The following is a 24847-nucleotide window of genomic DNA, read 5'->3' as shown; positions in this document are numbered from 1 at the left end:
AAAAACCTCTGAAATTCAGAAAGCAATTTTAATTTCTGAAAGAAACTATATCTTCTTGTGTTGTTGTACCTTGTCTTTATCTTTTTTTTTCTCTTAATTTTCTATTTTCATTTTTTTGCTCGAAATCAAGATATTGATTTTGATAAGTGCAGTAACTTTGCCTGAAATTATTTTCAATTAAAAACACAACCAGCTGGCACCCTGCATGAATATTAATTTTACGGAAATATGTGACCAATCAAAATCAAGCTAGGGAGTAAATTATGCAAATTTATGCAAGAAAAACCTTAAATTTAATTAACAGTGAGACTTTCCAAAACTCTCAAAACATTATTTTTGAAATAATCATTTTAGCAGATTGGTAAAATTTGTAAAAAGCTCCTTTGTTTTACACGGATTGGTCACATACTTTTGTACTTTGCAACCCGGTTGAAGCTGCATTTAATTATTGTCATTTTTATTTTGCAAATAACTTTTGCATAACTTTATACTTGAATGTTAAATATTTCTGGAATGAGATACATGCTGGAGCGAGGTGCGTGCTGGTCTAGCTTGGACAAACTTTGCCATTATCTAGACCAGCATGCACCTGATTCCCAGTTTTTGCAAAGTCATCTACATTCGATACCTCAGGATGTTATCTATATGGCATTGTTTTAGAGACCAACTGCTCCTGCAGTACTTTTATTATCTATATGTTTTGGTTTTTTATTTCTAAATATTTGAATATGTTAGGCCTATATATGTTTTATGTTAATGTATTTGTTTCATCTTTTTTTTTCTCCCACCTTTGTGGGTGTGTGGGTGTGGGTGGGGTTTCAGGTCAAATGTGTGCACAATCTGTGCTCACAACACGCACAGGCTATGGTCAGAACAATTTTTTTTTTACATTTTGAAAATGATTTGCTTTGTCAGCTTGCAAGTCTAGAGACGAAATCTTGTTTGTTGAAATGAACAAATATAAACATAAACCAGGGCTATAATTTCTTTTTAAACAGAACATTTCTTTTCTTAACATAACTTGCTTATAAGGGCAGTGTTATGATAGCTCTAAAGAAATATCATTCAAATTACTTGAATTGTTTCAATACAAAAATTGATATGAAACACTGCAACATTTATAATGAAAGTGAAATTTCATGTGGAAACTACTGTTGAAGGAGCCTGCACAATTTCTATGTCCAGTTACCATTAGGAAGCCTCAGATCATTCACTAACACAGGTAGCGATTACCATCTGCCTCCACACAACCATACTTCCATTTTTTATCAACATTGAAAAATTGGCTCCATGAATTAAGGACTTGAAGGCATTCACATTAAACATTAAAGCTGTTCTTAATAAATACCCAGCTGTTATGAGTTGACTTGCCCTGGGGGAGTCAGCACCTTGAGGTGCCAAGCTCATGTCAACCAGTAGGCCTACCAACTGGAGGCAAGATATATAAACTCAGTTGGTGACCTTTTGCTAGGTTGGGGGGAGTGGGGTGTGGTGAGGGGTTAGGCATTGGGGGAGGAAAATTGTTTTGTTTTTTGTTTGAAGCGTTTAGGTTAATAAATTCCTCATAAGTGATGAACTATCCTGTTTGATATACAAAGGGTAATCTCAGTATTTAAAGTGTATGAGTTTTGGACAAATCTTTTTATTTATTTTGTATCTAGGCCTAAATATTGCCTCGTGAATCAAATTGTTTTCAATTTTCTATTTTAAACTAGATAGGCCTAGCCTTTCTTGTTAATAATAATAACAACATCTGCATTTATAAACTGCAATATATCCAATAATTTGCTTAAAGGCACTATAAAAAGAAGAACACTATACCTTGTTGAAAGGTAAACAAGGGCTAAAAAGATGAGAAATTATAACACAATAAGGCAAAACTTTGAAGACAATTTCAAATGACAATTGAATGGATAGTTCTGTCTGGGGCAATACAATTGTTTCAACCAAACACCAAGACTGGCAACTGTAACTCTAAAAGATGGTCAAAAGAGAAATTGAGCTCAGCTTCACCTGTGTTCTAAGACCTTTGAAAGCAGGTCACTTCTGAACTAAACCTGATCACCCAAAGTTACTCTTGTATGACGTCCCACCACCATTCAAACCCATTTCTAGCCCAACACTCTCCCCGCCAACATGTGGCTGTTTTCAATCCCTTCACCAACTGAGTAGGACATCCTTCCAGTGGCCGGTGGAAACTTCCTCAGCAATGTTGTCAGAGACCATCCACCCTGGTTCTCATCCTGTTAGTGTTTTATCTTTAGCTGTAGTAAACGGCTCAATATCCTGTAGTTTGGTTGTGTTTGGGGGTTGAGTGTAAACTGACGCTGGAGATTGAACCACACCCTTGGTCAGTCTGAACACACCTTGAACCACACCCTTGGTCAGTCTGAACACACCTTGAACCACACCCTTGGTCAGTCTGAACACACCTTGAACCACACCCTTGGTCAGTCTGAACACACCTTGAACCACACCCTTGGTCAGTCTGAACACACCTTGAACCACAGCCTTGGTCAGTCTGAACACACCTTGAACCACACCCTTGGTCAGTCTGAACACACCTTGCTGGTGAATTAGGGAAATGTTTTGTGTTACTTTGGCATATGGTTATTAAAATCGTTGGAAGTTTTTTGCCGGCATACACGAAATGGTTTCCCTTTATGGAGTATTTAGTGATGAGTGGCAAGAGTTCAATGATCTAGGCAAGGAGTGAAACCCCTCCATCGGGAGATTGTTGTTGAGATTAGGGTTAAGGTATATCCCAATTGAGGTCTTTTTGTTAATATATACAGGCTTTTCAGTGTGTTTTAAATCAATTGTTTCACTAGGTTTTCTTCAATTCAATTTAAATAGCGTTAAGACACAAGTATTTGAGTAAATAGTTTGGTTTTCTTGTGTATTTTTTTACTGTCTTTATTGTGTACTCTGGATTTCTTCTTAGCTAAGGCTTACACTTCCATTTTGATTATTGTAGATATAGGCCTACATATTAATTGTATTGAGTGCCATGATTTGTGCGCTTTATAAGTTTTTATTATTATATAAGTGGGATCAATTTTATCAAACGGCTTTATGAAAACATTTTTGTTATTTTAACAATTTCTTTCCTGTAATAATTCTACCATAATGAATTTACTGTATCATTGCCATGGTGTTGGTTCATGTTTGCACAAATGGATCACAAAAGCTTAACAAAACACGCATCCACTTTTTGAGAGACATTTACAGTGCAAAATAAAGTGTTGTTTTCACCCAAGGAATCCAAAAAGGGTTATCCCATTAATGGACCCAATGAGGGTATATAATTAAGTCCCAACTGGGATACACTTTGGTGACAATTACCCTTGAGCAGTACAAGTTAAACAGGACATTTTGTTACACAGTTCATTACATCTCATGAAAATAAAACTATTAAAAAATAGGATTTTCAAATTTTACAAGCCGTCTGATGATGAGTTTGTAGACACTTTGACTGCAAGTAGCTTGTGATATCCGTTAAGTTATCAACTCAGATATTTGGTATTGATACAGATTAGTTACAAATTGAGTTTTCCTTTGAACAGAGCTTGCAGTCAGTAGTAGGTTCTTCCTGGTCTGTGCGCCTGAATGCCCTCAGGTTCTTACTGCACTTTGAAGTCAGGTGATCAGATCACCCCGTCTGGCTTGCTCCTAATTACTGGACAGGATTTTGTGAATTACAAAATAAAATTATAGCAACGTGGCCAGAGGGACACTTGTCCAGTTAAAACCAACAAATATAAAAGAAAACCTTTTATAGGTCAATCTTGGGTCAAAGTATTTGGCTGGCTTCAAAATGGTGTAAAGAAAGTTATTTTCACTCCTCACATTTTCCTTGAAGTTTACATAAGGAATCGTTTTTAAGGCTCTGTGTGTGAGGGGAACACAGGGGGGGGGGGCATGGGTTTTTAAGGCATTGCATGGTCAGGTATCAGTGTATATAAGTTTGAGGTAACACTATTTGTATATCTACTTTGTAAAAAGCAAGACAAGTTCCTAAAGAACAAATCTACACATCAAAGTATTAATACAAATAGTGTAACCATGAACTGAAACTACATGCTTGGAATGCATACTGCATGTATGCTCTGTTACTGTTTGGGAACTTGATTGGAACTTGGCTTCTAAAAAGGCCATCAAAGTCGGGCGGTAATTTTTTTCCAGATATTTCCATCTGATTTGAAAATAACATTTTATTCCAATAATTTTCTGCTTCAAAGCATGATGAGGGAAAATGGTTTGTTGGGATTTAGAAACTTTGAATATCAATTACTTCCCAACCATTTTTAATGGTCTGATTATTAGATGATACTGAAGACCAACAAATATTTTGAGAAGTTTAGCTTATATTTTGAAACAAACTTTAACAATCTATCTTTTATTCTTAGGATCGTTTGGAGGATGGACAGTATGGTCACCATGGTTACCGTGTAGTGTTACTTGTGGTAGTGGTGGTACGCAACAACGACATCGTTCATGTTTCCCTGGTAACGCACAATGTTCAGGCGACTCTTATCAACAGAGAACATGCTCAGGCTTTTCTGAATGCCCAGGTAAGAAGATATCCTAAGGGAAAAAATTCTTATAATTGTTGTGTTATTTATGAAAACAATTTGTTGTGTGTGGAATTTTTGTTCTAAAGTGTGAGTGTCTTTTGGGAAGGGTTTAATTTACATAAGATGCATGGCAGATTTCTACAGAAAGAATTACTTGAAGAAATATTTCTCTGAACAAACTTTGAGAGATGATGCAGTTTGAAAAGGAAAAACAAACAAAACTTTCGCACACACCACAAACAATGCTCAAAATACGAGTTACAGTGTAAAATTGATGATGACAAGAGATTATGTCGGTATCTCAACAAAATTTCATTTTTAGTTTTTAAATTATTTACCATGAAATACTCTTTAAGAAAGGGTATACCTTTCTCAAAAATTGCAGTTTAAAACTTTAAAATCTACAGGCAAATCATTTGGGTGGGATTCGAACCCACAATCTTTGCATTGCTCGAACAGTAGTCTTACCACTAGACCACCGAACAAGCCTGATGGCTAGAGGCGGTTCGAATCCTATATATTAAACAATTTCTTGTTTGACATTGCAGTTGTTGGAGGTTGGAGTTGCTGGAGCGAATGGACAGACTGCAGTGAGACATGCGGTGAAGGGACACGTATACGTACGAGAACCTGTAACAACCCTACTCCGGCACATGGTGGTAGTGGATGCATCGGCTCTAGCATAGACTCACAGACCTGCTCCATCTCAGAATGCCCTGATTTTGACAGTAAGCTGTTAACTTGAAGCTACTCTACTTACTATTACTTCCTTCCTCCTCTACTTTCTAGTCCCTCTAAGGACCCTCCTCGTGCTACTCACCTGCTCCCTCAGACATCGCCCCAAACCCAAACAAAATTTTCTCCTTCCACGTCTCCTTTCTAGTTCCTTACGGTTTCTTTTCTAGCTACCAGCTCCCTGGTGCCCCCGGTGACCCCAGTATTCATTCAAATATTTGTCCTTCCACACCATGTCTCTTTTTTAGCCTCTCTAGAGGTTTTTGCCGCCAGATCCAAGACATACCCTATCGCCCCAGACCCCCCGCATGACCCCAGTATTCAAACATGAGGTCTCCTTTGTAGTCCTCCTAGGTGACTCCTCATGGTGCCTGTTCCCAGACATACCCTATTCTCCCAACCCCCTGCATGACCCTGATATTCAAACATGAGGTCTCCTTTCTAGCCCCTCTAGAAGCTTCTAAGACATACCCTATCCCCCCCCAAAAAAAAAAAACCAAACAAACAAACAAAAAAAACACACAAACAAAACCTGCATGACCCCAGTATTCAAACATGAGGTCTCCTTTCTAGGCCCTCTAGGTGACTTGATCCTCGTGGTACCTGCACCCAGACGTGCCCAATTGCCCCAAACCCCTCTGACCCGGCATCCAAACATTTCTCCTTCCACACCACTCTGTTTCTCTACATTGTGTTAGTCGCCAGTCCTTAAGTCTTTTACATCTCTAAATAAAAGAAGTGTGTACATCTGTGATTTTATATTTTGCCAGCCTGAAACTTGTTTGTCTATGAAAACAATTTTCTTTGTCTTGTCTGAGACAAATGTTGACCCCCAAGTGGAAATAAGTAATCATCTGCTCCTCATGTTGTGTCATTTTATTCTGGATAACTTCTCACAGATTCTAACATGCCCTTAGGTCTCCTTCTTCTTGCAGGCTCGTCCGGTGAACAGGGCTCCATCCAGTCACCGACTCGTCACAACTACCATCTCTCCGGATGGAAGGAATGGAGCCGATGGACAAAGTGCAGCAAAGAGGGCCAGCTTCATAAGCATCGTAGTCGACGCTGCTTGGAAACCAACCCTGGTAATGGGCAGTGTATTGGATGCATCAAGGAGGTGGATCTATGCAAAGCGGCTAAAGGTGGGTTGTGTTTCAATTCATTAAATGTTTCAATCATAAAGTCTTCATTGTGAAGACAAGAAGTTTTAGTATGATTCACCGAACTTAAACAAAGAAAAGTATGACTTGCACTTTGATTTTCAAACAGAATTTCTGATCTAGGCAACAAATTCAGAAATTTCAACAATATTTTTATTGAGTGTAATATCTGATGGAGGCATTTCAAGATTTTCAAAAATGTCATAAGGGTCGTTCGTCCTGCGCAGTTGTATTGGCGTTCTGTCACTTAGGCCTAGGTTGCACCGTAGTTTTAAGTTGCTTTAGAGTTGGGTTACAACAGTTCCTTAAAAGATGTTATTTTCCATGGTGGATAGTGTCTGTGGTGGTAATGTGCTCTAGCCTTTAATAACTGTTTGGCTATGAATGAATTTACCCAATAAATATTTTTTAGCGCACCCTCACTCGGTAAAAAATAAGGCGCATTGTGAAGGAATTGTGTTCACCAAAATTAAACAAATTGCACCTTACATTCAATCATACTTTAAAAAAAGGTACTATCAGGTAGCAAAGAGTTTTAGTTAGTTGTACTTTGTAGCACTTGGAAGGCGACCATCAGACAACTGAAGACCCTGCCGCTACACTCACTCAATCACTCAATCACTCAATCACCCACTCACCCACTCACCCACTCACTTACTCACTAACTCACTAACTCATACTTTGATCACTCTTCTGTATTTCAGAGCCCTTCCCTCGTGCTATCCCAGAAGTCCAGCGATTACAAGCCAAACCCGAAGTGGCTTGTGTCCAACAACCGGCCCCCGCCGACCCAATCAGCCCTACGTTTATCCTCATCATTGCGATATGCTCGGCTGTAGCTGGTGCTCTCATGTCGGTTACCATCTATCGAACATGGCTCAAAAGCTGCCAGGCCAGAGAGATGAGAAGAAATTCTGAGTATGATGACGACACTGCGGATCATTTCACCGATGATGATTACGATTGTCAACACCCTAGTGCATTTAGGCACCAGGTTGCCAGGACGACTGGAAATGACCAAAGTTGAAAATTTCACCCCGAGAAGGGAATTAAATAACAGATGTGTATAGACTCTAGCTGAATGCTATGTGTGGATAGTTTTAATATTTTGTACGACGCTGCATTTTGTAAATATAATTTGTGCAGCTTGATAATGCAAGTTGTTTGTTGCCAACCCACAATTACCTGTGGGATATGCAGTTGCCTGCAGTTTCATCACAATGACTTAAAGGAAAATGACTCTAAATGTTGGTTTCTGGTACCTTTTAGGGCGAGAATGTATTCATGAACTCATCATCATCATATAAGGGATGTCATTCTTACATCAAAATCATAAATCCCACAGGAATTAAACACAAGTTCAAATTTCTAAATATACTTTGGTTTCTAAAGATCATTTAACTGAAGGTCGGGCTGAGCTGAACTTACAAGAAATTGTCACATCAGGGCCAACTTCTATAAAGCTGTCAAACAATTTTTGCTGAGCAAGAGGTAACAATAAACCAGTTGCAAATGAAACAAGTTACATAACGTCGTGCCTGGTAACCTTTTTTCTGGTAAGCAAATTTGTTTTGTGCTTAGCAACTTGTTGTTAATCAGCTTTATGAAATTTGGCTGCTCTGGATTCAGCCTCAAAAGGGGGAGGGTAAAACTTGATTTAAACTCAAATGAATACCTTTTACAATAAATTGTCTGATTGATAAAAGCGATTGTATTTCATGAACAAAAGTCCAATAATGTACATGTATCTTTCCCAATACATGCACATACTCTTTTTGAAATTAACGTTTCTGAAGTTTTTTTTCTTAGACTCTTCTGTATAACATTCGTACATGTTTGTTTGCAACTACAAAGTTAAACTATAAAAGCTAAGCTCAACTTATCTAACCAGCTTAAAATTAGTTAGTAAACTAATTATGTGAAAACTCTTGTTACCGTGCCTTAAAGTATCAATACCCACCGGAAATGTATCAATATTTATAAATATGTAAATTATTAAGACACCAAGTATAAGTTCCTTAAAATAGTTTTATGAAAGAAAATGAAATTTACTTTTGATATCCGGTCAGAGTGAAATGTTCAGTTTGTTCGCGAAAAAGCAAGAAGTAGTTAAGACTTGACACGTTTGAAATGCCCGTATAAGCCTATTTATCAACTGTAATATTTACAAATCACTTGAGAGTTTGTTTAGTTGAACATGACCCACCGGCTTGACGATATTTTTAGAGTGTTTTTAACTTTAAACCCTTCAATGTATTCACTCCCATGGTTTGTATTCAATGTCATTATTTATCTGCTGTAAATACTGCTGTTAACCAGTTCTACATGCATACCAGGCAAATTTTAGTTGATGTCGTTCTAATTGTTTTAAAGGATCCAGGTGACTATTTCAGTGTGTGGATAGAATTGTTTCATCTCTAAAAGTGACGGAATTATTTGACAATGAATGTTAATAATAATAATACTATAATAATAATAATAAGACTTGTAATGCACACGTATCCACCCTGCTGGGTGTTCAACGTGCAGTAAAAAACCAACAACAAACAAAACAAAACAAAACAAAGAAAAAACAGACACAACAAAATTAGTCTTTGAAAACCTGTGACATAAGATAAGTTTTGAGAAGAGATTTGAATGTTGTGGTACAAAGACAAGATCTAAGATTAAGTGGTAGAGAGTTCCAGATAAGTGGCACAGCTGAAGAAAAAGACCTGTCTCCCCATGAGTGGCGAGACTTGGGTTCAATGAGAAGAAGCATGGAACTTGATCGAAGATTTCTTGATGGAGTGTAAACTTGAAGGAGTTCAGAAATATAGTGGGGAGCCTTGCCATTAAGTGCTTTGTGGACAATGAGCGTCAGCTTGAAGAAGATTCATTGAGAGATAGGGAGCCAGTGTAGTTGTTTCAGAATGGGGGTGATGGAACAAGATTTCCTAGAGTGTCACAATGCGGGCAGCAGTATTTTGGAGGCATTGAAGACGGGAAATCTGGAAGACTTAGGAAGACTGTAGTTAGGAAGACTGTAGAGAAGAGCATTGCCATTGTCAAGACGAGAAGTGACAAATGCGAGTCCAAGTACTTACGAATCTTACCAATATTCCTGATGTGGTATGATGACAGATGAACTATGTGGTTGATGTGTGGTTGGAAGTGTCATCGATGAATCAAAATGTTTTAGGACATCCATTTGTCACTTCCTTCATTGGTTAAGGGTTTTACAACCGAACATTGTGCCGGTAACGTTAATGTGCAAAAACGTACAAAAGCACAAGATGTGCCTTCACAAACTTTGGTATCACAGGCAAAATGGCCATTTCTGGAAGAAAAAAAAAAAGATTTCTAGGTTAATTTCCAGTGGTTGAATTTCGCACATTTGTTTTTGTCTGTGGCCAGGGCAATATCATCATATTCAAGAGGCTAAGCAGGTAGCTTTCAGACCAGCTCAAGTATGAAAGTTGTAGAAATAAGATTTGGAACAAGTTGCACCAGACTTTGCAAGGCAAGCTCCAATTTGTTAACATGTACTAGGGGAGAAATCAACAATCAACAATCATCCATTAAAAGAAATCTAAAAAAGGTATTAAATTAATGAACAATTAATTTTCCCCCAACAAGAGCAGGCAGTGTTTTGGCTTTTGTAAAACTATTTTTTAATGTGTAAAGGATATTTATACTTATATTGTGTATGTAAAAACATTACATTAAAAAGCTGTATATATGATGTTCTATGTTTTTTAGGATATGTTATGTTTGTCGTTCAATGTAATCCAAGTGACATTAAAATGTTACAGATTATTATTAATATTATTGTATTATTTTATTCATTTATCCAATTAGCCCAATGCTGAGTAAATGTTAATGCATGCTTTGGTAGTGACTGATGTTCAATTGGTTTTTTACGTGGTGAATTTTTTTTTTTTTTTTAACTATTTAAACAGAATTTTACAATTTCATTGACTTTATGAAATTGTGAGTAAAGGCCGAGTTATAGTCGGTCACACGATGGAAATCTTGACGCGCAATCATAACAAGACACAGCATTTAGGCCTCAGTCTTAGGATCGCGCACAAGATTTCCATCGCGCGACCGACTATAAACCGGCCTTTATGCTTTCTTAATCGCCATTTTCATGATGATTTAAAAAACAGAGGGCAACTTTGTGTAAAATTTTCATAACAACTGCCTTAATTAGAGAAAAAGTACTGTTTGTACACAAATAAATTTAATTTGGGAAATATGATAATAGTGAAATTTGACATCAGTTTCGAAGCTTAGAAAAGGAACTTACTGAATTATAATATTTATTTGTTATCTACCCTTTTTAGACATCTCTATAATAGTAAAGAATGGTTTCATTGGGGTGGTATTGCTGTAAATTTATAAACACATCAAGTGGGATGGAATTAAACGACATAACTACAATTATGTATTCTGTAAAAACATTTGGGTATTTCTTTATTAATTTGAAAAATTAAATTTATCTCATTGACATCATGGATTTTGGACTTTACACTCTTAAAAGATTTTATGTACATGTGGTAACAAAATATGGAATTATCTTTTGATTCAATTAACAATGCTTTAACATAAAACAAAGTATGAATTTTCTGTTCAATTGTTGTTCAAATGGGTCCTTTTAAATGTATCCTTTACTTCTCCTAATATATGGACATATTAATTTTTTATAGCAATATTTAAAACCAATAAATTAGGAATCAAATGTGATTGTCTTGATGTGTTTTACTGCAATTTGCTATTAACATGGATTATGATTATTATGCACATGTCATAAAAACAAATTCAGAATATAGACTACAATAAAAACTCTTTTTATATCAACTTTCATGTCAATATCTCTTTCAATTATTGTGAAAGTTACTTTGGACTTTTTGACGCAGTCTTAGAGAGACAGTAGTAAATTAACAGCCTAAACATTTGTATTAATCAAAGCTTCTGTGACTTACAAGAAGACACTTGTAAAGTTTCTGTTGCATAACTATCACTGTATACAGCGTCAAATGTTGTACTTTATTTTACCAAACAATTATGTGTAGTAAGGACTGTATACTGTATTCTTTCCTCTGAGAACTGTTAAACAAATCCACAGGCTTACGATTTAACAAAGATAGTCCTAACTTAAAGGGAAGGTACACGTTTGGCAATTACTCAAAACAAATATTAACTTAAAAACTGACTTGGTAACGAGCATTGGAGGGCTGTTGATAGTATAAATAATTTTGAGAAACGGTTCCCTCTGAAGTATCATAGATTTTGAGAAAGAGGTAATTTCTCACCTAGCTAGAAGTCTTTTATTTCTATCTGAAAGCACACAAATTCCTCCAACAATGTATTTATGTTGGGATACACCTTGTGAGAAGACTGGTCTTTGACAATTACCAATAGTGTACCACCTTCCCTTTAAGACACGTCCTAGGAGATATTAAAAACATAAGGCTAGATTACTGCCAAAATACAATGTCCTCTACAGGGACACCACAATTTGAAGTCCAATTTGGGAACATGGCGTTTGTGTCAATACCGCCTCAATAAAGTCAAGATTTTTTAGATTAGTCTGGGAGCTGAACTGCGCCCCCCCCCCCCCCCTAAAAAAAAATAAATAATAAAAAATTCACTAAAGAGCAGGCACTTAGTAGGAAGCATACGATTGTTCAAATACTTCTGGTCACTCACCTCAGAAAAGACGAAATTTAAATGGTTAATTGCTTTGCTTAAGAAGTAAAGTGTCACGACAAGGAGTCAAACCTATACTCTGCAGAACAGAAAAACCAGAGCTCGAGTTTGGTGGTCTTAAAAGAACAAGTTGCCTTGGATCGATCGAGTTGGTCTTTGAAAAGCAATTGTATACATTTGTTATAAAATACATATGGTTAGAAAGATGTTTAAAAAGTAGAATACAATGATCCTCACACATTTGCCTCGAAATTGCGTGGTTTTCCTTTTACTTTGCGAACTAACACGGTCGGCCATTTATGGGAGTCAAAAATTTGACTCCCATAAATGGCCGACCGTGTTTGTCGATGAGGTAAAAGGAAAACCACGCAATTTCGAGTGATACTTGTGTGGATCATTATATTCTACTTTTAAAATATCTGCCTAATCATATGCATTCTATAATAAAGGGTTACACCGCTTTTCAAAGACCAACTCGACTGATCCAAGGCAACGTGTTCCTTTAACCGCTTGGTCACAACTTGCCCAAAGTCTACGGAAACAACAGGTACTTTGTATAAAACATATACTGTTCCCATGGTTAACTGTATAACAACCAACAAACATAACCTGAAAAGAGTTTTTGACATTAAATAACTGATTCTTTCATTCACAACAATTTCCCAGTTTCATTGCATCCTCATCTAAGTTCTTATACGAAATGACCATCAATTATGACATAGAATTGGTCCATTATTTACAAAAGGGAAAAAGAATAAATTCTACAAAATAAAACATTTTTTTCAATATAGCCATCTGGAAAAATATAAATGTCTTATTACTATAATCTATATGACTAAATTTAATATTATTAACACATCACTACTATAACTTAAGCACTACACTGATTGTTTTACACATCATTTCTGTAAGTTTAGTATAAGACTTAACAATTTCAGTATAATTTTTCTTTTTAAAACCCTTTTTGTTTTGAAATATATTCCCAAAGTTTTTGAGGTTTGATCCACTAAATAATGGATGATTTCAGTATGAAATTTGAAGAAAAAAGAATGTGTTTGAAAAAATACAAAAGCATTTGCACTATGTTTGATATTTTGACAGAAATACGTTCCTAACCAGTTTTAGAAGTATTTAATACACACATTAAATGTTGTTACGGCTTTGAGACAACATCATCTAAATATTGTGGCTTCTGATTTCACTCAGTTTGAACACTGGCACTGTGGTTACTGGTTAGACTGCAGAGCATGCAATCCCAAGGTTGTAGGTTCGAATCCCATGCTGACTGCTTTCCACAGTGCCTACAATTATTGTCACTTACAGTTCAGTTAATGAACACTTTTTAAACGATTTTAAACTTTTTTAACTGGAGTGCAGAAAACTTTTGCTGGAATTGTTTTTTTATATTTATCTCCTAAATGTGACTTTGTTAAATTTCTTTTGATGGAACAAAGCCATTTTTGGAAATTATTGCAATTAAACTGGTACCCTGCAATCCTATATAACATAATGTTCCTGGTATAGACCCATTGCACTGAGGTCACATATGGTGCTGGTCTAGTACCTGGAAACATGTCACCTGAAACGCACACTCACACCAGAGGCATGATATTTGGTCCATGGAAAAAAGGAGGTATATTTTATTGAGTGCAAGGGTTGACCTACTCATACATAAACTAAAAAAAAAAAAAAAAAAGATTAAAGTAGAAAGAAAATCATGCCTGACAAACACACATCTGACTCCAAAATGGCAAAACTTACTGGGTGATGACACCAGGACCCTATTTCATGGCACTGCTGACTGTCGAATTCTGCGCTTACGATCACCATTTTCTGCTTACCTGCCAGCGCCGAATTTCTGTGCAAGCCCTGTAAGTGTAGAATATCTAGTAACGTGAAGTACGCACGTGTCCAAGCCAAAACTCCTCGCTTACCCGTGAAATACGCTTGATGTAAGCACAGAATTCTCTGCTTCCGTAAGTGTCAATTATTTGCTTACGGTAAGCATGCAGAGCCACGACATTGGGCCCTGGTGGATTGAGTCAATACAAGTTAATTATTCAGGACCAAGTTTCGATGCAACCCGGTATCCCGATAAGAATACTTGTATACCCCTAGTATCCCAGTCTCTAATTGCAAAACTGACCATGTCTAGAATGACAGCAGCAACTAGCAAGTGGATTGCGATCAATTCGCAGCTGCTAAATTTGCATACATGTCTAAAGCATAATGACATAAAACCCAGAAGAAAAATTTGGGCAGTAATAATATGTTAAAATCTAGCACACACACTTTTAAAGATCCTTCAAAACAAATAATTTCATTATTTCAGATCAGTCTGTATATTCTCACAGCTTCAGACGCTTGGAAATAAATCTTGCCATCAGCTCTTGAGGGCGCTGTTCCCATTCATCATGTTCTTCTGGTGTCATATTCACTTGGTCTCCAAGCAGCCGATCAAGTAAAGTGACGCAAACAACAGCACCTATGGATAAATAGAACAAGAACATGAAAGCAAAATCAAGATCAGGTTTGTTTTATTTTACAGCTTTCTTTGGTTATACCCCAACGTTTAGGCATTTTTTCCTCTAGTATATTTCCCTAATGTTAACCATAAAAACAAGGAATAATAGAGGGGAATCGGAAGATTAGCAGTCACCTTTCAGCCCGGCCCGCCTTCCCTTTGGAACCAACATTTATTTTTTGAGAGATACCTGAGGCTTCTGTAACTCAGTTTTTGAGGTAAATTTAGGTTTTAAAGTTTGTCCTTTATGGCTTAGGAAGTGGAAAATATCCCCTTTGTTAAAAAAAATAAGAAACTTCAATGATGTAAACTTCTTGTAATTCTTGTGAGATTCAGTGAAAATTCAAACGAGGGAATTTCCCAACCTTTAATTCCTGATTTATGGCACATCGCAGCGAGGCACGTTCCTTCCATCTCAATGTTTCTGACCCCAGCGTCGTAAGCCGCCTTCAGGTATACTATCTTGTCCTCCAGGGTGTGATCGCAAATGGCTCCATCAATGCGAGCCTGACCTAAAAATTCCATAGATATTTTGATAAAGTGAAACACATTATTATCTCTGAATATATCACTATCAGCAATAAAGAATGTTGTTCAAGCCAGTGTTGTCAATAGAGGGGTTAAATGTCGATGTCTAAATGCCACTTGTACAAAGTTAGACATTTATTTTCAATTCGAACTCGCATTTATTTTCCTACTGCATGAAAACAGACTGCATGACAGACATAGCCAAAACAATAATTTTTAAAGAAGTAACCAATTAACAAAGCTCGTCTACAGATGCCATACCAAGCATCCAACCATTAGCAAAGCTTATTGTTCTACAGCATGAGAGTGGGAGTAGGTCTCAAGGCCAGCCTCTCCCCCATCATCCACCAACTATTTGTGCAGAAGAGTGAGACCACAAAAAATAGTTGGCAAGAGAGATCGATGGATGGGTTGTCGTTGCTTGAGATTAGAAATGGAACAAGCTTCATGGCTCCCTCAATGGGTGCTAGTAGAGGTGTCTACACTTTGAAAATGATGACTTAAAAAAAGGGATCCGGATTGTGTGATAGAGCATATGAATGAGTCAAAGTCATGACTCGCGTCCAAATAATGGCTATTGACTCTCGTTAGAGGGAGGTCGCTGGGACTGGCCAAATTAAGTCTTTAAAACAGGAGCATTGTGGTAGAAGGTCGACAGCGAAATAAAAGAACACAAAGTAGAAATGAGATTCAGGGCTTCAGAATGTAGTCTTTACAAGCAGAGCTTCTTTTATGAGTGTTTTTATAACTATGTGAACTTGCTCAAAGTGTGTACTAACAATTAAAGTAAACTAAATGTGGCATATATGTGCAATCTTTAAGAAAACCCAATGGGAGACTTTGAAACGCTAGGTGGCAACAGACTTACCAGGTAAATTTCCATTGTTTACGAAGTTCTGAGCATGCGCACATTACCAAGAACAATGGATTTTACCTGGTAAGTCTGCTGCCACCAAACGTCCCCAAGGTCTCCCATTGATTGACTAAAATCTACAATCACCTACCTTCATAGAAATCAGAAGTGCACATTGTGTTTCCAATGACAACGTCATACTTTGCACCAGGCTCATAAGCTGCCTGGATTTCTTCAGCTACTTCTCGGCTTAGCTTTGTTGGACGATTAACTTGTTTGCCTAAAACAATCTATGAAAAACAAAGCGTACCTGTTTATCATTTGAGAAAAACTCTTATGGGGTAGAAACCCCAGACCATTAACGTTTTTTTTTGCATTTATACCATACAGTTCCTTTTGGTTAGTACGCATTTTGAAATGGGCTAGTTCTACTACTTCCTCAAAAACAAAGAAAGTCAACAAGTTGTTGGAAAGATTTCTAAAAGGTTTGTATGTTTAGGAACTTTAATGTGGAGCACCATCAGGGCTCTGTGCTAAAATTGCTTATTTATTATTAAAATTACAGGTTTTCAACAGTTTCAACAAAATTAAAGGAAGGAAAACTTTTGAAGAAAAAAAAAACTAAACGTACAAACTAAACAAGGATAAACAGCCAAATTAGTTAAGTGATTTCATTTTAATTGATCTTTAACTCAACAAGCCAAATGCAAAATCATCCTTAGTTATAGAGCCTTAAGTTTCAAAAACACTTTAAAATAATAATAATAATAGGTTTTTGTACTGCGCAAAATCAATCTCTAGAGATGTTCAAGGCGCACAGAAACAGAGAATGAAAACAAAACAGTCCATAAAACCTTACCATCTGATAAACTGGTTGAAACATCTCATTAACAGCGGAGTCTGTGATAACCACAGTGCCTGGTGCTAGACCCAACCCACCACATGTACCAATTCTCGTGAAGATTACATCAGTACATGCTGCGTGATGCATCAGTTTTATCAATTCATGAAGTAGAATCGATATTGAAGGCATACCCATACCATGCTGTCATTGGATTAAATCAAACGTAAATAGTTATATTTCTAAACAACAACATTTCATTTGTGAATGATTACACTCTTTAGGGAATGATTTTCTCTCTCATTTATTGGTGATTTATGCAATGAACATCAAATTGCAAAAGGTTCAGACTTTTGCTTAATAATCTTCGTCACAAAATATAGAAAAGATGTCTCGTCCTACTAAAATAAATTTCTTAGTTTGAAGTTTTGTTTGATTACTTTCACATAAATGTTGGGCCGAATCGACAACATTTGGTTAGGGCTATGGCTCTTGGCTACAACAGCAAGAGTGGAATAGCCACAGCTAATGCTATAAGCTAATTTCTTAAAGCAATCGAGCAGAAAATGGTGCTAGAAAAATTATTCTGCTAGACAAAAGTTAGGGAACCAGTCACAAACAATAATCTGTTTAGGGCTGGTAACCTATTTCTTCTAAGCCACAATTGCTAAGCAGCTTTTTACGCTTAAAGGCAATGGACACCTTTGGTAATTGTCACTGTTTTGACTCAATTGGTCATGGAAGAGAATTACAAGAAAAAAACACCCTTGTTGTACAAAGGTGCATGCTTTCAGATGACTTACAAAAGGCTTCATTCCTGAAGTCTTTTAATATTTGAGTGAGCAATAACCTATTTTCTCAAACCTACGTTACTTCAGAGGATGAATAATACTCACACTGACTGAAAGTACACAGCCAACTTTGTACATGGAGTAACGGTCTGTTGAACACAGGTCTTTTGGACCGGAGCCATTCTCTTGAACAAGGCCGAGTCTTTTCCCAATGAATTCTGCAAATCTTTTCATCCGTGTTGGACTACCTCCCATACACACAAACTGCAGAATTTATCAAGAAATATTCAACATTAACACAAGATTAAGAGAGTTTATAAAGTAATATTTGACCTATTGACCTTATGTTGCCCTTTATGTTCAATAATTCACTCAATACAAGTTTTGGCATATTAAAATTATTATAAATCAATTGATGCAATAAACACCAAAAATCATAAATTGGACACAAACCTTGAAATTTCAAGGCACATAATTTAGGACTGAATTCAAAAGCCACTTATTTCTATCAATCTAAGCATGTTTTTAAAGCTATTATCATTTCATATTAAATTATGTCATTTTTGTTGTACACTGATTTTGTTATTGCCATCAAATTGTGCAATTAATTTTTAATATGTTTCAGTGCTTAAAAATCTTATATAAATGCCTGGTAATATTATTTATTATTACTATAATGAGACTGATACCACCATTGAACTCCAATATTCTCAAGGTTACAATAATTATAATATTGCTGTGTGCTGTATATGTCAGTTCCGCTACATAGTGTGCATACTAAATACATCGTTACATTACTCATGTTCTAATTTTATAAGCCACATTTCAAGGTCTGAAGACCTTATCGCAAATACTTGGTATGCACGCATTAGGCGTGGAATGAGGTGCATGCGATCTAGCTATAGCAATTAAACATGATCGCTAGCTAGACCATGCAGCACCTCATTCAACTGTGAGTGCTTGCGCAATGGGTATTTGCGAAAAGGTCTATGACACCTTTGATTTCACCACCAGGAGAAATTTCAGATTTTTATCTGAATTCAGAGTTTTAAGGTTGGTTTGGTGAAGAATCTGTTATTTTTACCATATATATAAAACTCTACTTGTTTTATCTATTACTTCTCTAATGTTGAGGACACTTTTCCTAAAAGCTCTGTGCAGTCTGAATCCAGGGGGTTACTTAAACTACTAAACTATTTCAATCATTTCTAAAATTTTGATCCTAGTTTTCTATAATTTTTTTCAGCAATGACATTCACTGCTGTTCACCAACCACAATTACCACAGTAGTTGCTGGTACAGTGTTCAGTGCTTATTTATAAGTTTAGTTTATTTTATTGCCCAACCTTGTTACAGTGATTGGTTTTACAAGCAGCATTTCAGGGTTGATGCAAACTCCCCTCCCCTGGGTTTGCCTGAAGTGTTTCAGTTACTAGCCAGCTGGACCAGTTAGCTAGTCATGTAACTGGTCCACCAGCTTTTTCACTAGTTCATATTTCATATTTATATGGGGATGCTTTTCAACACTGAACGAGTCGACCAGACCATTTCCAGAAAATTCTGAATGCCTTCGGGTGTTTAAACAAGCATTTCGCCAGCAGACCGTTAGGACTGAAAACCCAATCCACATAGTGCCCCTGCGAGATTCGACCCAGGGTCCTATAGGTTGAAGGCAAGATAAAGAAACCACTACACCATACCATGGAGGTTCTTCCTCCATGATCATACTGACTGCCCTAGCACTATATTGGTTATTCTTGTTTACCATTTCATAATCTATGTAAGTTCTACTTTTAGAAGCATTTAAGCTTTTCATTGAATAGACAGTGAGGCAAACTCATACCTTGACATCTCCAAAGAGTGCAGGTAAGTCGTCTTTATCCGTGGCAAGCCCAAGATGATACAAGACGTCTTTCTCTTGCTTCTTCAGGTAGGGGTTTGGAGGACACACCAAACCATCATCCTCCATTCTGTAATGTTTTTAAAAAGGTCACCGTGGTCAAGTGGTTAGACTGTTAAAGTTGCAAATGTAAGGTTGTGGGTTCGAAACCCCCCCCCCCATGCTATACCGCTGATTTCATAGTGACTAGACTAAATATTGCCGTCTAGTTATTGAGTCACAATTTACTGATTTGTGTAATTCATAACCCTGTTGCCAGCTTGGCATTTATATCCCCTGTGGGAGTTTGCCGAGTTCCCTTGATTGGAGGATCATCTAACAAAATTCTAAATTCTACGGCATTTCTCAAGTTTTGGCCGGGGATATATGATATTTGGTGCATGGTCTGGCATCCATCGGTTTTAAACTTGCTTCGTCTCATAAAATCTTTCTTAACAAGCTTCACCAGAAGAGGAGCGGAGTATACTGTACCACACCGTCTATTTTCAGAGCCAATACTCCCACAAAAGAGTACCTGCAAGTTTACTGTTTATTTATAGTTATTCTTAAGCTCCACCAGATTTGATAGTTCAGACCCTGGGGTATCATTTATGACAGACATGGTACTATTATTATTATTATTGTTATGCTACTAAGAACACTCTCTCCTGCACCCTGAACTAAATTCTTCAGGAACTTACCCATGGTCTCCTTTGGGAGTTCACAAATCTGTTTTTTTGTGTGACTTTGAAATAAGGATTGTGTAAACAAATTCTAAACAGCAAAGTTTGGTCCTCACAACTAATTTTGATATCAAAATAATTTGATCATTTGGAAAGCATAAACAAATGGCATTTGACTCGTAAACAATTAACTAATTTCTACTTTACACACTCAAAAACAACAGTTTAAGGAAAACAATATGGAATCATTGGTCAGGTTTGCTTGTACTTGTACTGTCAACTTAACAGTTATGAATTAACAGTCGTTAATTTAACATTCGGTCCTGAACTTAACAGTCTTTAACGTAACAGTTGGTTAGATTTTCAACATCAGCCTTTTATGATGGGACAACATTTGCAGTAGAGCAAGTCAATGGAAACCATTTTCTTTCAGCCTTACCTTGGTTTCTTACTTGGATCACCCATTGTCTTCTATTCAATGCAACCTTGTCAATCAAACAGAATCTGTGAAAGAAAGGAAGTAATATAATTTCATAAATTTATGAGTTGCCTATTAATATTGTTATCGGTAAAATGAGCTCAGGTAGTTTTATATGGGCAGGCATTCCATTTTACCTTTTAAAATTGTACTTCCATCTACCATAAGATTCGTCTATAAAAAGTCAGTCTAAGATTGTTGTTGAATAGTCTTGAGCCGCGTTCCCATTAGACTTTTTCTTCCGCAACCCCTATGCGTAAAAGTTAACGTGACTGGCTTTGGTGTACCCTGCGTTCCCACCTGGACCTTTAGTCTGCGACATTTGTATAGCATTTTAAAGCATGGTCGTGGTAGGTTAACAGCGCGGAGCTGTTCCCATTGGACTTTTTTGGCAGCCATGTTAAGTTACCGTGGCTGAACGGAAGTCTACTGCGACCTCTTTCTGCCTGTTAGTTTATATTACTTTCTTACATCCAGTCGCAGTAAGTTGACAGGGAGGGCAGATTACAATGCATCCCCATGGATTGAATTTTGTCATTCTACAGAGAAGTTGCGGTTCTTAAAAAAAAAGTCCAACAGAAACACTCTTAAAGAACCTTGACCTTTTGTCAGCCTTTGTACTCAATCAAAAGTTCCTATGTTTTCTAGAGTCAAAATGACACCTGCCTGCTGGTGGTGGGTGTATTTACATCCTATATGCATCACGGGACTGGAAATATAAAAATTAAATAACAAGAATTTATTCCGTAAATAGAAAAAGAGTTTTTGAAAAAGGTCTTATGAGTCCGTGAGTACTATATGCCCCAGGCCATCAAATTGACCTAAATTGTGACCCATTACTTCAGCGTTGTATCATTTAATATCAAACCACCGCATACTATAGACACAGGAATTAATTTGAATCCTTAATGGTTTTGACACTAAGCCCATAAAACTGCCTGAATAGAGGTTTTTCTCAACTGGAAAACACTTTACTTTGTTTTGGACCGACCACTCACGTACATTTTTGGCTTGCAATTTTGTCCAGAGATTAATTTTGTGCATTATGTAATAAGTTTCTTATTTACTTGTACTATCTGGATCTATAGGGCCTTGAGTGTTGTTCCTTCAGGGGCACAGCAATTTCCCTCTATTAATTTTAAGTGGCACTTCTATGAGGAGAATAGCAATTTGTATTGAAACCTTGCAGAGGGCACCATGGTTATTTCGCTTCCTGCTACCTTTTATTTTTCCTAGTACATAATTAAATTTCGATCTGTCAACAAAGTCACAGCTGCCTGAGAGTATGTGGCTCACGGATCGGACTTTTGAGTCATCGACTAAGTCACCTTTTAGGCATCAGCTACCTCAACCCTAATAACTTTGTTTATTCTGTGGGGAAAATTTTCCTGGACATCGGGGGATTGCTTATTATTTTATATATTATTATTTGCTATTCAGAATGAAGATTGTTGTTTAACAAAGTGTTACAAGGTAACTAATGTAAACTGTGCAAAGAGCATTCCAAAGCTCAATTCTAAAGTTGATCACCACGACCAGATTACACAGAACTAGATTACACAGAACTAGGCCTCATCAGTCACCTCATGTATTGTGTGGTTTTGCACAAAAACATACAAGTTTCAGATTTGGCCAGAATGTGCAAACCACTTGCTTGCCAACTGCAGTTTATGAACAAGGGAGAAATTTCCAGCACAGCAGGACTTAGTACTAATAAGACAGGAATGTGATGCAGAGAGTGCCTTCACTGGTCCTCTGAAATGCCCACCTGTCTCTGCTATGCTAAATTTAATTTATCATAATGTGTTATTTGTGCAATTTGATCAAAGGTCTTCGGCTATTCAGTTTTATTCAATTTTTTTGTTTATTGTCCATACTTTAAAAGATAGAATGGAAATATGTATCTAATGAAAAGCAAAAAAAAACAATTGAATCTGATAAGAATGCATTGAGAAGTTAGAAATAATACCCAGATCAAAAACAAAAACCCACAAAGGCAGCTGGCCTGAACTTTGTGTGAACTGTACAAATTATTATTGCACACATTTGTTGATGTATTACAAAGTTGAGATTATCCAGTGTGCACTGGCCAGGATGCGTTGTTTTGGCGCCCTTTCTAGCAACATGCTGTGCATGTTTAAGTCCTGTTTAAAGACAGTGTACACTATTGGTAATTCTTAAAGATCAGTCTTCTCACTTGGTGTATTTCATCATATGCATAAAATAACAAACCTGTGAAAATTTTAGCTCGATCGGTCGTCGGAGTTGCAAGATAATGAAAGAAAAAAACACCCTTGTCACACAAAGTTGTGTGCGTTTAGATGGTTGATTTTGAGACCTCAAGTTCTAAACTTGAGGTCTCGAAGTCAAATTCGTGGAAAATTACTCCTTTCTCCAAAACTAGGTCACTTCAGAGGGAGCTGTTTCTCACAATGTTTTATACCACCAACCTCTCCCCATTACTTGTTACAAAGTAAGGTTTTATGCCAATAATTATTTTGAGTAATAACCAATAGTGTCCACTGTCTTTAAGACAGACCACATGCTGGTTTCAGTGAGTGAGCGTTGAACAAGTTGTCGTTCTTGAAGTAAATCCGTGTATTTCACATTGAACAGAATTTTAGTTTGTTTGGTTTTGTCTGGCTGCAGAGCAAACAAGGACCCTTGAGCAGTCTTGCTACAGTGCAGTACCATCATCAATTTACCTCTAAAAGATGGCTGCGACATGAAGCAAGACCAATCAAGGGGTCTGTGTGTGTGTTGGGGGGGGGGGTAGTCAACCCAGCATGCAACATCTGGCTATGCTTTGGTATTGATTTATCAATAGCATAAATAATGCCTCGGATGTAATAATGATTACAAGGTCCAACTTGTATATTTGGTTTGCGGTAACACCATGTGTGTATCTACTTGCCAGGTAGAGTTATTCTTATGGAACTGTCTTGCTTTTTTCTACTGCCGCGGAGTAGATAATCGAAGATTCGGGAGACTTCTCAGTTCTGAAAAGAACTGTCCTGCTTTTTAACTATTACCAGGGCGGATGGTGTAGAAAATAGACTGGACTACTACTTTAGATAGGATTGTAATTAACTGTACTGTACAAGGTCAAACTTAATTTTATAACAGCCACTCTGAGCCAGGCATTGAAAACACAGCTGTCAGCAACAAAAATGATGACCAAGCAGGTTTTGAAAAATCGGGTGTTGTAAGTTTTGGGAAAAGTTTCCGTATGGCGCCACCACTTTTTCATTTGATATGAAATAATATAGGAACTTATTTACCTGATTGATATATCCCTTTTTCTAAAACTGAGTGAAAAAGTGGTGGCGCCATGCGGAAAGTTATCCAAGTTTTGTAACACTAACAACAGTTTCTGTGGAGTGTGCAAAGGCAGCTCTCTTAAATTACAAGTTATAATAACTATTAAAATTCAATGGTTGGCATGGTTGACTACTTTTTATTCTACTACTATAGTACTATGAACTACTCTCTGATTAGAATTAAGAGTGAACCGTTACGTACAACTTTTACTAGTGGTTGCATGATTGAGCAACACGTTGAACACCCATTCCGATCCTCATCACACACATTAAAAAACAACAAGACACCCATCCCTAGCTCTTCATCTGAACACCTTTGTCTGCACGTATATAAGGTAATTGACATGCCCTTTGTACAACGATCCGAGAATCGATGCACAGCGTACATTACGTGCCCATCTCTATTTTCTAAAAACAAGTTGACCATGTTGTATTACAATGTAATTTACATGGTCATGAATGGTCACCTCGAGTCGAAGTCTATAAATCACCATTGGTCTTCATGAATCATGCGTTCTTACCTTATTTAGCAACGTATTCAGACTGAATTTCAGTCGGTGTCCAGTCAGATCACACCGGTATCACGCCAAATCTTTGATCTGAAACCTCCCGACTTGAAGTTTATACGAGCCAGTGTTTCGTGGAAACAACCGAGTGTTGTATGAAAAACCTACACACGTACACAAACTACGTGCAGAGAGATGCAATGTTACGTTATTGATCCGATCAGTAAACAAACCTTTACAATTATATGCAGCCAATCAGCGTGCAGAATTTGTCACAC

The 24847-nt window shown here is 37.0% G+C and overlaps 2 protein-coding genes across 6 annotated transcripts in view; one reads left to right on the top strand and one right to left on the bottom strand.

Moving 5' to 3' along the window:
• LOC139936896 (semaphorin-5B-like) overlaps positions 1–12077 on the top strand; it is a 158916-nt gene extending 146839 nt beyond the window's left edge. For 4 of the 5 annotated variants that reach the window (XM_071931708.1, XM_071931710.1, XM_071931712.1 and 1 more), the window contains 4 exons: positions 4410–4574; positions 5126–5305; positions 6230–6454; positions 7177–12077. In XM_071931708.1, the coding sequence (XP_071787809.1) occupies positions 4410–4574; positions 5126–5305; positions 6230–6454; positions 7177–7499 (893 nt within the window). In that variant the 3' untranslated portion in view covers positions 7500–12077. The remainder of the gene's footprint in view (positions 1–4409; positions 4575–5125; positions 5306–6229; positions 6455–7176) is intronic. The other variant, XM_071931709.1, reaches the window with a different exon arrangement.
• LOC139936897 (uridine phosphorylase 2-like) lies at positions 10405–24751 on the bottom strand. Its single transcript, XM_071931713.1, has 8 exons — positions 24585–24751; positions 20705–20769; positions 19547–19673; positions 17809–17967; positions 16931–17116; positions 16223–16361; positions 15056–15202; positions 10405–14651 (listed from the first exon to the last, which is right to left on the bottom strand). The coding sequence occupies exons 2-8, from the start codon at positions 20728–20730 to the stop codon at positions 14515–14517; spliced, it is 921 nt and encodes a 306-aa protein (XP_071787814.1). The 5' UTR covers positions 20731–20769; positions 24585–24751; the 3' UTR covers positions 10405–14514.
• Between the last annotated feature and the right edge of the window lie 96 nt (positions 24752–24847).

This window comes from Asterias amurensis, chromosome 5 (genome assembly GCF_032118995.1).
Source record: "Asterias amurensis chromosome 5, ASM3211899v1".
NCBI classification, from domain to species: Eukaryota; Metazoa; Echinodermata; class Asteroidea; order Forcipulatida; family Asteriidae; genus Asterias; species Asterias amurensis.
This window is presented reverse-complemented; position numbering and strand designations above follow the sequence as displayed.

What these genes read in the sequence shown, in the direction of transcription:
- LOC139936897 (XM_071931713.1), bottom strand. Translation starts at nt 20,730, where the DNA reads ATGGGTGATCCAAGTAAGAAACCAAG. An exon ending in TTCAACCAGTTTATCAGATG is followed by an intron (nt 16,362 to 16,930) that starts GTAAGGTTTTAT and finishes TGTTTTTCATAG; the next exon opens with ATTGTTTTAGGCAAACAAGT. An exon ending in CACTTCTGATTTCTATGAAG is followed by an intron (nt 15,203 to 16,222) that starts GTAGGTGATTGT and finishes TGGAATTTTTAG; the next exon opens with GTCAGGCTCGCATTGATGGA.